This window comes from Solanum tuberosum, unplaced genomic scaffold (assembly GCF_000226075.1).
Source record: "Solanum tuberosum cultivar DM 1-3 516 R44 unplaced genomic scaffold, SolTub_3.0 scf00214, whole genome shotgun sequence".
Lineage (NCBI taxonomy): Eukaryota > Viridiplantae > Streptophyta > Magnoliopsida > Solanales > Solanaceae > Solanum > Solanum tuberosum.
The window spans coordinates 821,612-834,566 of record NW_006239139.1 but is presented as its reverse complement, the minus strand read 5'-3'; the positions used below and the strand labels follow the sequence as shown (position 1 = coordinate 834,566).

General features: G+C 35.2%; 2 protein-coding genes across 2 annotated transcripts in view; both read right to left on the bottom strand.

Moving 5' to 3' along the window:
* EIF4E (eukaryotic translation initiation factor 4E) overlaps positions 1 to 3,293 on the bottom strand; it is a 4,542-nt gene extending 1,249 nt beyond the window's left edge. The window contains 3 exon segments of the mRNA NM_001288431.1: positions 949 to 1,074; positions 1,185 to 1,350; positions 3,007 to 3,293. Of these exon segments, the coding sequence (NP_001275360.1) occupies positions 949 to 1,074; positions 1,185 to 1,350; positions 3,007 to 3,293 (579 nt within the window).
* A 586-nt stretch (positions 3,294 to 3,879) lies between these two features.
* On the bottom strand, positions 3,880 to 11,689 carry LOC102593711 (ABC transporter B family member 9-like). Its single transcript, XM_015312684.1, has 12 exons — positions 11,486 to 11,689; positions 10,449 to 10,521; positions 9,714 to 9,889; positions 9,154 to 9,375; positions 8,745 to 8,983; positions 7,886 to 8,411; positions 7,521 to 7,794; positions 6,458 to 7,136; positions 6,148 to 6,376; positions 5,522 to 5,788; positions 5,053 to 5,316; positions 3,880 to 4,613 (listed from the first exon to the last, which is right to left on the bottom strand). The coding sequence occupies exons 1-12, from the start codon at positions 11,687 to 11,689 to the stop codon at positions 3,969 to 3,971; spliced, it is 3,798 nt and encodes a 1,265-aa protein (XP_015168170.1). The 3' UTR covers positions 3,880 to 3,968.
* Positions 11,690 to 12,955: the final 1,266 nt, after the last annotated feature.

Genomic DNA, 12,955 nt, shown 5'->3' with positions numbered 1-12,955 from the left:
GGGGTGGTGGGGATGGGGGGGGGGGGGGGGGGGGGGGGTTATTGGATACCGGATGACTACACCAAATGAATTAACCTTGGAATAAAAGAATTTTAAGACTTCTCAAATCGTCTATGGATCTTGGAATGATACCAGAATCTCCCAACAATAAATACTAAGTAATGACATATCAAGCAGGAATGTAGCAAGCAATTTGACAACAATATCCACAGTTCCCCAGAAAATAACATCAAAATAGTATCCTTTTCATATGTAAGTTCACTTTATTTAAGCTTCACATACCTGAGTTGCCAACCAAGCAATAATCATAGTCTAGATTATGCAATTATATGATTGGGTACTAAAGATACCAATGCCAGTTCTACAAAACGTCTGAGACGTGTTGGGAGGAGCTGAAAACAATAACCTATGTCTATTACTAATGTCGGTTAATAAGCCTTCTTTGATGTATGGCACACCTCCCTACTTCAACGCTTTGCCTTTCTATTAAACATACAGATGAGTTTATCATAAAGTGCTCCATACATATTAACACCACCCCAACAATTAAGTTAGCATATTATATAGCAATCAAAAAAATTAACATATTATTGCAGACAAATTAACACTTCCCTTCATCCACAAGAATATTTCTTTTTAGCTTCCAGCTGTATTGTTTTCTTATGTTAGTAATTCACTACCAAAAGCTATAAAGTTAGACAAATACACAGTGTATCAATGTTTGAGATATCCTCTTACCTAGAATGTAGATAAAAATAGTGAAACCATGCTATATATCTGATGACTTGCCTTCTTAACTTCCAATATCCTCAATGGTACAATGTATTTCATAGCATATCTTGAATAAACATCAGCACTACAGTATGTACACAACGAAAAATGTCTGTCCACTTGATCCACGAAAATGACAAACGTGGCCGTTGAAACCAAAAATAAAAAGCAAATTACCTGAGCTGTTTCATTTGCAGCATTCTTGGTCCACAAAGCTATTTTTTCTCCCTTAGACCGGACACTAACGACTGCTCCACAAATTTCATCTCCATGATCAAATTGATGTCCAATCATAGCCAGCAGCTACAGTAATCCCATATAAGAAAACAAGAGGTGAAATTATATCAAAGGGGAAAATAACATTACTAGAGTGACCTATCATTAAGAGCTGGATGGAAATATCTTCGGCATACCGTATATAGCCAGCTGGTATCAGATTTACCCTTCAAAAAACTCATTTTCCACGTCCCTCCATTGGCACATACAGGATCTTCCCACTTTGGCTCAATTTTATGCTTAAAACAATGAAAGTCAGCTCCCATAACCAACTTGCTTGGGTGATGGATATTATTGTAAGCACTGTTTGCAGAATAAGCGACATGGTTCAAGATTTCATCATGAGCCAAAAGGATAATAGCATTTAAAAGACCTAATCCATGATGTGGAATATCAAACAGGCATGTCATAGTCCAAGTTGTACGATAACTTATGTGCCTTGAGTAATTAGACCAATAAAGAGCTCACCAAACAAGGTACACGCATCCATGACAGACATCAAATTCACACCATTACCACCTAGTTACTCAAATCATAGGACTTAATAAAAAGGTCTATGCGTGAGATCGAAAATACTGGCCTGCAGCCAAGTTTAGTCTCATCAATCTACAGGGAAGATGAGCATATTTTAGCCTAATTAAGAAATAATTTCACATCTCTCTTTATTTTTAAAAGTGAATAGTCAGCTTGGTACATTAAGACAAATGCACATAGAGGTATCACAGCTATGAAGTACAGGACCTGCTCTTATATGTAAATTAAAGAAAAAGTAGTTGTACTTGAAAATAGTAACTATATTATCTTGCTTTGGAGAGAAAACTAAGACCAACACATTATCAACTACCTTATTAGCTCAAAATATCCTTAGTTGTAAATATGAGCATTTGACAAATATGAAAGAAGTTCTTAAATTTGAAGCAATATAAACTATCCGACGACATAACCCAATTAAAGACATTCCTACACAAGATTGTGCAAGGAAGAGAAATATGACTTTTCAACAAGGTTAACTTTTTCTTTCCTAGAACTTCACCGGTCATTCTTTACCCCATCCTCCAAAATGTCTCAACTTCCATTCATTCTGCACTTCGTCTCCTTTACACCGAGATTACTTTATCTATCCTTGTCCTCCTACCACCAAGAGCATATATCTATTCACTGAATCTGATCCATGAACTAAACTTAAAATTGGCAAGTAACCGAGAGATAATTCCATTTTTTTAGAAAGTGCTAACTGAAAAAGGACAAAGCAATGTGCAATTACTAATACAGCTTGCATAAACTAAAGCTCAAACCAATTCAGCATTCCATAGTAAGACTGCACGTCGTGCATTAACTAAACACCTTGGCAAGTTAACTAAAAATGCAAAATGTACAAGAAGAAAATCTAACAATTATGAGAGAAAAACCAATGAAGACACCTTTTTTTACCTCAATATCACCTATATGAAGACAGATAATCAGAACACATTCAAAACCCTAAATCAAAAAATTCCTACAACACCAACAAATTTTTTGGAACATTATAATAAAACCCCATAATTCACAAGCAAAGAACACAACCAACAACAAAAACAAGCTAAAATCAATGAAATCTCAACTTAACTTGCTCTGCTGGCTCAAAAGCTAACTCATTTCTGAATTTCTCAGCTCCTTAGTAATAATCTAATTTTTTTATTTTCCAATTTGAGCTTACGAAAATCGTACCATCTTAGTAGCTCAATTGATTAACTATCTAAACTTTCACCTTGTTAACGACGGTTTAACCTTATAATTATCTCCCCCATTTCCCCTTCCTCTATCCCCAATTCTTTTTTTTAAAAAATCCGGGGAATCTCAGTAGCTCAATTAATTGACTATCTAAACTTTCACGAGGATTCGATTCCACACCTTGCGATCCACTCCCCCTGTTTCCTCTTACACTACACTATCACCAATTTGAAAGAAAAAAAAAATTACCCCCAAAAATCTTCAACAGTGGAGAAAGTGTAGACATTTCGAAGTGAGCTTCCCCAAGCAGTTTGTCGAGATTTAGCAATAGGGCTATCAAACCAAAAAGTCCATGAATGCTCCAATGGATGCTTCACTGTGATTTCTTTCCCCAAATACGACGCCGTATCATTTGATTCTTCAACAATTTCACCTTCTTCAAGTTCATCGTCTACCTCCCCTCCTCCTCCATCGGCGGCCTTCAACTTCTCAGCTGCATCAAACGACGTCGTTCTCTCCATTTCAGCTGCTGCCATTTTTGCTGCTCTGTGGACTGTGGAGTACTTTTTTTTTTTTTACTTTACTAGGAAAAATGGTATTTATAAGGACCTTTTGGACCATAGTGTAATACTTAAATTGTGGAAGTACTAATGTAGTAAATACCTAACTTAGGCAGCACTGTTCGTATTTCGAAAATCAAATAATCATGCATGTTCAAAATATGTAAGTTTTATTTTTCAAAAATTAACAATTAAACTAACGATATACCAACAATGTCACATGAACAGTTATATTAATTTGTTTGTTTGTCATAACATAATTACAAATTTTTAGTTTTCATGTTTGATTATGTAGGGCTAATCATATAGTTTGAACTTCTTTTATTTTAAGTGAAAAAAGGTAATTTATAAAAAAATAAATATATATATATATATATATATATTTCTTTTCAAATGAATATTTAAATGAAATTTCATGTGTTACAAATATTTTAGTTATTTATGACAGTGACGTTCGGATCAGTTTTCACACATCTCAACTAATTCTAAAGGATATCTACCACCTCCCATTAGAAACATGTATCATGTAACTCTGTTCACCGAGGCTAGGACATATGAGAGATGAGAAGAGAATAATGCAAACATTTCAATATTACAAAACTTTAGGATAGTAATTAACCAAAAAAAATACAAAAAAAACTTCTATCAAACTTAAGTTGCTCCTGTTTGAAGTGCAACCAAAGAAGCATATACCCCTTGAGTTTTATTCATGAGCACATCATGTGTTCCTTTCTCAGCAACAACACCATTCTTAACTACTGCAATAACATCTGCATTTTTAATCGTGGTCAGTCGATGCGCGACTACAACAGTTGTCCTGTTCACCATCACGCGATCCAATGCTTCTTGAACGATACGTTCAGACTCTGTATCAAGCGCGCTAGTTGCCTCATCGAGCAAAAGTATCTTTGGATCCTTCAGTATGGCCCTCGCGATCGCGATCCTTTGCTTTTGTCCACCAGATAGTTGAACCCCTCTTTCACCAACTGTTGTTTTGTAACCATTAGGCAATGAAGATATGAAGTTATGTGCATTTGATGCCTTTGCTACTGAAATAATCTCCTCCTCTGTTACTTCTCCTTGTCTACCATAAGCAATATTTGAACTAATTGTTTCATTGAATAGTATTGGCTCTTGACCTACCAATCCCATTTGTTGTCTCAACCATCTTAAATTCAACTTTCTGAGTTCGACTCCATCGAGATATATGTAACCTTGATCAGGATCATAAAATCGTTCGATAAGGCTTATCACTGTTGACTTCCCTGAACCACTTTCTCCGACGAGGGCAACTGTCTGCAAGAAATTATAACATTCTTGTCGAGTTTATGTTCTATGCACCGGAGGTGTAATAAATCTCTATGATAAGCATTAATTGGTAAGAAAGTCCAGTGGCAAAACTAGAAATTTTATCAAGGGTGTTTAAGATTTAATATGAATGTATAGAAAATAGTTTTGATCTATATATACAGTATAATTTTCTCTATAGAAAGTATAGAATCTTCCGGTGAAGGATGTTTAACTGATCATCCTTAGGTCTATGTAGTTCCGTCACTAGGTAACTTGGAACCTAAGGATGGGGATTAACAAGTGAAACTTCACTAATAATACAAAAATCAATGTGTATATATGTTGAGGTGTGTGCAAGAGGGCTAGTGGAATTAGCCGAGGTGTGTGCAAGTGGGCTCGGACACCACGAGTTGTAAAAAGAAAAGAATTGAAATAGGATAAATACCTTTCCTGCAGGAATGCTCAAGCTCAAATCTCTGAAGATTTGCATGTCTGGTCTTGTGGGGTACTTAAAGCTAATATGCTGGAGTTCGATATTGCCTTCGATAACATCTAACATGATTCCCTCGCTGCTACTTGAATCAATTCTCGGTTTTCTATCGAGTATCTCGAATATTGATGCAGCAGCTCCTTTACTCTTACTCAGATCAGAGGGAAGGTTGCCAAGAGCACTAAGCCCAATCGATGCCATCGATAGAGCAAAAAAGACCTGCAAAATTAAGTTGTTTAAATAACTTATGAGTTGATCTTCTATACACAGACAGCGTAAAAGAATAATCGTTCATAAATAGTGAGATATATTAGTATCCTGGAAAGCAAGACAGGTTACAACAGTGTTAAATATACTGATTATATAAAAATTACTTATACAACTAGTGTTATATAAGTTATAGCCAAGAGTTACAGAAATGTACCTTAAAAACGTCAGAAAATTTTGCTTTGTCATGCTTTACGAGAATGGCTCCAAGGTAGAATGTCAATGCATAAAGGGAGAATAGCACGAAACTACTGAAGCCTAAACCAACTCCACCAACAAGTCCATTTTTCGCTCCTCGTTTCAAAGGAGCTTCCGATTTCCTTTGATACATTTCCATCACTTTCTCTTCGGCACAAAATGATGCGACAGTTCTTATGCTCCCAATAGCATCATTGGCAACTTGACTTGCTTCTTCATTCGCTACCTGCCAAACAGCACAACACATTCGGATTCACTGATCAAATGTGCTTTGTTAAAATTTAACTTTTAAACACATTCAGGTCACATAAAGATAGCTATTGATAACTATATATAATAAGTGAAACTAGTTATCTAATAAGGCTGACAACTTGGTACATCGGGAAACAGAACTAGCACTGTAATTCCGTGTCACCTGGATAGTATGTGGTAAGGGGTACGCCTTCCGATTCTCATGACTTAAGCATGAGAGATTTGTTCTAATTATTACACTAATAGTGCAAAACTTGTTTACGCTTTTAGTGTATACAAAGTGTAAATTCATAATGTAATTGAGAAAGGTAAGTTTATCATGGAATGTATTACCTTGGCTTCAGCATTTGACTCCTGCAAAAGTTTGATTTGTATGATTCCTTGCAAGGCTAAAAGAGGCATTATCGCCAGCATTATAAGTGCGAGAATCCAATTAGCGATGAGAGCTATCACCATACCAGTTGCAACAGTGGAAATGTTTTGGACTATCGTTGCTAATGCATCTCCCACCAAATTCCGGATAGTCGAAGCATCACTAGATAGTCTTGCACCTATAGCACCACTGTATTCAATAAAATTCAGAGTCAAGAAATTTGGCAAGTTAAGAAAAGATTTAAGACATTTATGGACTAGTGAAATTTACCATGAGTTTGCAGGGTCGTCGAACCAACTGATCTCTTGGTATACCAACTTAGCAAACGTCATGGAACGTATCCGTTGGATCAGTTTTGCACCAGCAATTCCAAATGCATAATTTTGCAAAGGGGCAACAATCATGATAACAACTCCAATAACCACAAACATCAGGGCCCAAAATCGAGAATCCTTTCGAAGCTCATGATGTGATTCATAGAAGATTTTGATAGCCGTTGATATCAGAAGACCGAATACAGGGTAAACCGCACCATTAATGGAAGCAGCTACGGTTCCCACAAGCATTATGGGTACCTCAGGCTTATTTAGATATGCAAGTGACATTAACTTTCGAGTGGACACATTTCTGCTACTATTAACAATATACTCACTGCTTTCAGCTCCATCATCCCTTAGGATACTCTCATGGAAATCAACAGCGGCAGTAACTCCCAAGTCATACGCAAGGGAAAATCTACTGCTCGCTCCTTTGCTCGCAAATTTCCTACTAGAAATAGAGAATCTCCGGCTCCTACCAGAAGGGTTTTTCGAACAACTCAAACGTTTTTGTGCATTTGAGCCCTCAATTTCTTTTCCCTTGGTGTTTTCGACATGTTTATTCTTTTGCTGCATTTGGACAAGTTGAGAATATGCTCCATCAGGATCTTTGATCAACTCATCATGGGTTCCTGAAAGTCATATTAAAGGGTAGTTATATCAAGATGTGATTAAGTAAGCCAAACTACATAAGACTTGCTTTAATCCGGCCTTTCTCAGTATCCCGCACATAGCAGCAGAGGCGGAGCCATGGTTTTTAGTTTATGGGTTCTGAACCACAATTCTTTTTACTTATTGGATTCTGAAAAGATTATTTGTACATATTAAATGAATTTCTACCCTGCATAGTGGGAGCACTTATTTCATAAAGGAAACTATTCTGGGAGAAGGTCGGAACCATTCTATTTGGATATAACACTTGTCATCCAGAAACCAAACCGAGAGCATTCAAAGTAGTACCTATATTCATTAGTCCGACAATAGTTTTAGAAAGAAGAGAGTAATACATGTAATACCTTGTTCAACCAATTTCCCAAGATTCACTACTGCAATGAGATCAGCATTTCTAATGGTTGTCAGACGATGGGCAACAACTACAGTTGTCCTGTTTATCATGATATTACTTAGAGCATCTTGTACAATGCGCTCTGATTCCACATCCAATGCACTAGTCGCTTCGTCAAGTAGAAGAATTCTTGGATCTTTCAAAATGGCCCTCGCAATGGCAATTCTTTGCTTTTGTCCACCAGATATCTGAGTACCGTGCCCACCAACCATTGTGTCCAGACCCTGCAAATATGTACTCACAATGTTAGTTTAGAACCTAAGAAACAAAAATGGTGTTCAAGTTTTGATAAATACTAAAAAATGTTGCCTCAACCTTCGGAAGCTTGTCGATGAATTTAGCTGCGTTAGCGAGCTTGATTGCATTCCGGATCTCCTCCACACTGGCATTTTCTTTCCCGTACATTATATTTTCCCCAATAGTAGTTGCAAATAGCACGGGCTCTTGACTTACTAGCCCCATTTGCTGTCTGAGCCACTTGAGTTGAAATTTCTTAATATCAACTCCGTCTATAAGTATTTCACCAGCTTCGGGGTCATAGAATCTCTCTAGCAGACTAATAACAGTTGATTTTCCGCTTCCACTTTGCCCAACTAAGGCTGCTGTTTTACCACTCGGAATATATAACGAGAATCCGGAAAATATTTGCACGTCTGGTCTTGCTGGATACTTAAAGTACACATCTTTAAGCTCAATTTCCCCTTTAATATCTTCCAATTGAATCCCACTAGGATCATATGGATCGATTTTCGGTGTACGTTTAATAGTCTCGTATATCTTGTATGCTGCAGCTTGTCCCGCTGAAAATGCACTCAAACTCGGAGATGCTTGACCTAGTGAGCTGAAACATAGAAAGGTTCATTGTAATACAATGACTAATAAATACAAGTACTCCATTCGTTTCAATTCAAGTGTCTTAGTTTGGCTGGGCACGGAGTTTAAGAACACAAGGGAGACTTTTGTGCTGTGGTCTTAAGCTAAAGACGTGTGTAATGTATCAAAGTGACCTTCGAATCTTCTGGTCTTAAACAAACCATGTAAAATGTTGGATTAGAGAGTAACCAAATATAGAAAGATTCATCGTTTCTTCAACAGACTGTAAAGGAAAGTATGCACTTGAATTGAAAGGGATAGATTATATCACATGAACATAAGCCGATTATTTTATTCTTACCTTCCACCTAGCATAGCCGAGAAAAGTACAGTTATGATGTCACCGCCGCTGTAATTTTTATCTATGATCAATTTGGCTCCATACCATATGGCAAGTCCATAACTAAATAAGCTAACCATTAGCGTCGTGCCAAGTCCAATTCCCGAAGCCAGCGCTTGGTTGACAGTAGGTTTATAAGCATTTTCCAGCTTACTGTTATAATCTATAATTGACAAATTCTCTCCTGTGAAAGAAACAACCTAGGGAAAGGAAGAATATACTTAAATAAAACGACGGATCATAAGCACATTAATCAATACATTTGAAGTTAACTGTTTTTTCGTCTTATAATATGAACAAAGATAAAGATTATTCTGCAATTGAAAGACCAAAGTACAATTCACCAAAATATATTTTGCAGAAAATTTACCGTTCGAATTCCTCCCACTGTTTGTTCAACTACCTTTCCTGCATCTGCATAAGCAGCTTGTCCACTCCCTGACATTTTAGACAAGACCAACGCTGCACAAATGAAGCTAATGGCAATTGCGGGAATGGTTGTGAGTAAAACCAGTGTGAGGTGCCATTCTTTGATAAATGCAACTACAAATCCTCCAATGAAAGTTGACATGTGCATGATAAAATTCCCAACCTAACACATTCAAGCTATAAGAAACAACATCTTTACAAATAAAAATGTACAAAAACACGAGAGTAACTACAAACGTATGAGCATGCGCTTATTGTTAGTCTCAAATCTAGATGGTTGTTGTATCAATCAATTTATGGCGAAATATGGATGGGAGCGATCTATATAACTAACTTCAACTAAGTCAAAATTAAGGTGTCATTGTTGATATGGTTTGTGTTTATTGAATACAGTGATGCTATAGGTGCAAGACTATCTAGTGCCATATAAAACGGGACAGAAGGAGTACGAGACGAATGTAGTACTACTACAATTATAATTAGAAGGGAGTTAGAACTAACCTTCTCACCCATGGCTTCTTGAAGTAGAATAGTATCGCCCGACATTCTTTCGATAACCTCCCCTGTTGCTGATTGAGTATCGAAAAATTCGATATCTTGTCTTAAGATTGTTTTCAAGTATAAGCATTTTATTCGAGTCGCTTGCCTTTCTCCAGTAATTACCCAACATGCTACCTCTGAAATGATTAAATGGACAATCAAGAGTTAAACATAAAACATGTCATGTATACTAATTGACTTCAGGTCCCACGGCGGATGCAGAGTATCAGTATCAGTATCAGTATCAGATTCAGATTCATCTGAACCCAGTACTTTCAATGCAAATCATAAATTTATATGTGAAAATCCAACAAATAGTAGATATGAACATGTAACTTTAAAAATGTAATGGGGTCGATGCCAAAAAAGAAAAACTTAAAGGTTGAACACATAAAACTTAAATTCTTGAGCCGTCTCAGCTTCAATAGGAGGGAAAAAAACTCAAATAGTACTTAAAGCGATGTTGCTCAAATACTTCAAAAAATATCGTCGAGTGCATGTCAAATCCTCCAAAAGTCATGCATTTTTTAAGGAATCAATGCATAAAATAGTTAGACTCTCTTTGGACTTTCATCATACAATTTGTGGACATTATCCTTTATCTATTTGTGCAACCTTACCGACAAAATATTAGACTATCATCTAACATTTATAATAACTTACAAAATTTTAGATCGTAGCGTAATATAAACTTACGCAATACTGAAGCTATGCCTGAACCAATGCCCAAGTAGACGAATTTGAGTGATATCTGCACGCATATTAAGTAGATAATTTAATTTAGTTCATTTTCTCAAAATTTAAGATAAGTAATTCAATTTTATAGTAGAAATTTAAAAATTATTCAATAATTCTAAAATAATTTCAATCCTATTTTTGAATTGATATTATCATCCAAAAATACAAGAATTTTTATGAAAAGTCCGTCAAATTTTTTTGATGGAATTTCCATTAAAAATTTGCATTTTTTAGCAGTAGTAGTTTTCTATGCCCTCCACCCTTAGCTAAAAGTTTCGAGTTCGAATATGGAAGAAATTCCTTTATAAATTGTAATTTCATGTTCTTTAGCAGTAGAAATCCTCTGCTCTCAACCATCAACTAGAGGTCTCAGGTCATAAATTAATGTTTTTTTAGTAGGAATAGTCGCCCCTCCATCCTTAACTACAAGTCTCGAATGTATAAACTCTAAGGAGCTCTAGCTAACACCACGTGAATCCCTAATAGATAGCAACTATATATTGCATGGACTCTCCAAATATGATGTTAGATTTGTGTCATATTCTTCAAAAATACTCTGCTTTTTAAGAATTCGACACGCACCTATGTTAGACATTTTTGAAGAGTCTAAACAACATAAGCCTAACAATCCTATGTACATATGAAGTAGCTAGGGAAGTTGAATTAAACCCAAAAAAAAAAAATTAAAAAAATAATAGTTAGTAACTATATTGCTCGAACTCTTCAAATATGAGGTCATACTGCATGTCGAACCCTCCAATGATGCACCACCATCTTTAGAGGACCCCACATGTACTTGTCAATATTTTTGAAAAGTCCTCCAAGCAACACAGGAAAGATGAATTATACCCAAAAAAAAATAGTACGTAGCTCAGGCTCTTCAAATATGATGTCACACTCATGTCGAACCCTCCAAAGATGTACAACCATCTTTAGAGAACCCCACACACACTGCACATGTCAACATTTTTGAAAAGTCGGAAGATGAACTATACCCCAGAAACTTTATCACGAATGTTGGATTGATTAGAAGTTCCATAAGAATCAACAAGATCACCAAAAATAAGTGACATCAATGGCTTTGAAACCCCAGAAGCAATAGCACCTAATATTCCCAACAACATTAAAATTATATCATTTCTATTTGCAAATGCAAAAAGCTTATAAAATGGAACTTTCTCATCTCCTCCTCTTGCCATTTTTATTTTTTTCTTGATGAAATGAAATGGATAGAGAAAGTTATATAAATGTTTAGGGAAAATAAGTGTTGTTGTGGAGATAAAAAGGAAAATAAATAATTTATTATTCTTACATGTCAATTTAAGCACCTAGCTAGTATGGTCAATATGGATTAATTTTTTTCAAATAAATTCTTATTTCATATGCGATATTCGTATAGGGGCCTGATTAATCTGAATTCACACCGTATAAGATTCATTTAAAGGAAAATCACCTCCTAATAGAATTTTTTCATATTCGGAACTCAAATTTGAGATTTTTTATTAAGAGGAGAAGGATCTTATACATTCCACCATAACCCTTGTTGGTATGATTGATAGATTTTTTTTTATCTAGTGTTCGATATTTATGTTGGGCCTCGATTAATTTAAATTCGCCACATATAAAGCCCATTATCATAAAAATACTAGTAAAGAAAGCCCGGGCGCTGCCCGGGCCCAACATTAATAAAGTTATATTGTTACTCACTCCGTCCCATATTAGATGAGAATCTTACTAAAAATATTTTTTTCATATTATTTGAGCACTTATTAAATTAGGATAGAATTAATTAATTCTTTTCCATTTTACCCCTACAATTAATATGACCATTCCTATATTGTATGTGTATTTTTTGTAACTCATTTCAATGTGCATTGATATAAACAAAGGGCAAAATGGTGAAGTCTTCCAATGTATTAATGATTTCTTAATCACCGTGTAAAGTTGGAAGTGCCCATCTAATATGGGACGGAGGGAGTATAGTTTATGTATTGTTATAAAATTAGTAAAGATTGTTATAATATATTTTGCTCATAAGTGAGCTAATATAGAAACTTATTTGTCATTTGTCTTTTTAATTTCAATTTTAAATAGCAAATAAATGTAGCGATAAGATTGAGGGTAGAAATGAAGCATATCTTTCTAAATTTAAGTAAAAATAAACAGAGTAGAAGTAACATTAGGGTTATCGATAGGACGATTCATTCGGTTATTTTTAAAAAAATTATATCATTCAATTTTTCGGCTATTTTATAATGTATAACCAAAATTAAAATTTTAAAATCATCCAATCCTAATATATGTGACACAAGCAGTACAAAAATTAGTCTTTTTTTTGTTCTCTTGTAGATATTTTAAGTTATTATTTATTGTAAATTATAGTACTTTTTATTAAAGTTTTTAATAACATATGTTACTTTTTATGTTTGAGAGTTAAACCAACTTTTTTTTATATGTGTTTTGTC

Excerpts from the sequence above, each read along its gene's own strand:
- LOC102593711 (XM_015312684.1), bottom strand. The coding sequence starts at position 11,689 with ATGGCAAGAGGAGGAGATGAGAAAGTTCCATTTTATAAGCTTTTTGCA. Across the intron at positions 8,984-9,153 it reads CAGTGGGAGGAATTCGAACG|GTTGTTTCTTTCACAGGAGA; the intron begins GTAAATTTTCTG and ends TCCTTTCCCTAG. Across the intron at positions 7,137-7,520 it reads TGGGAAATTGGTTGAACAAG|GAACCCATGATGAGTTGATC; the intron begins GTATTACATGTA and ends TATGACTTTCAG.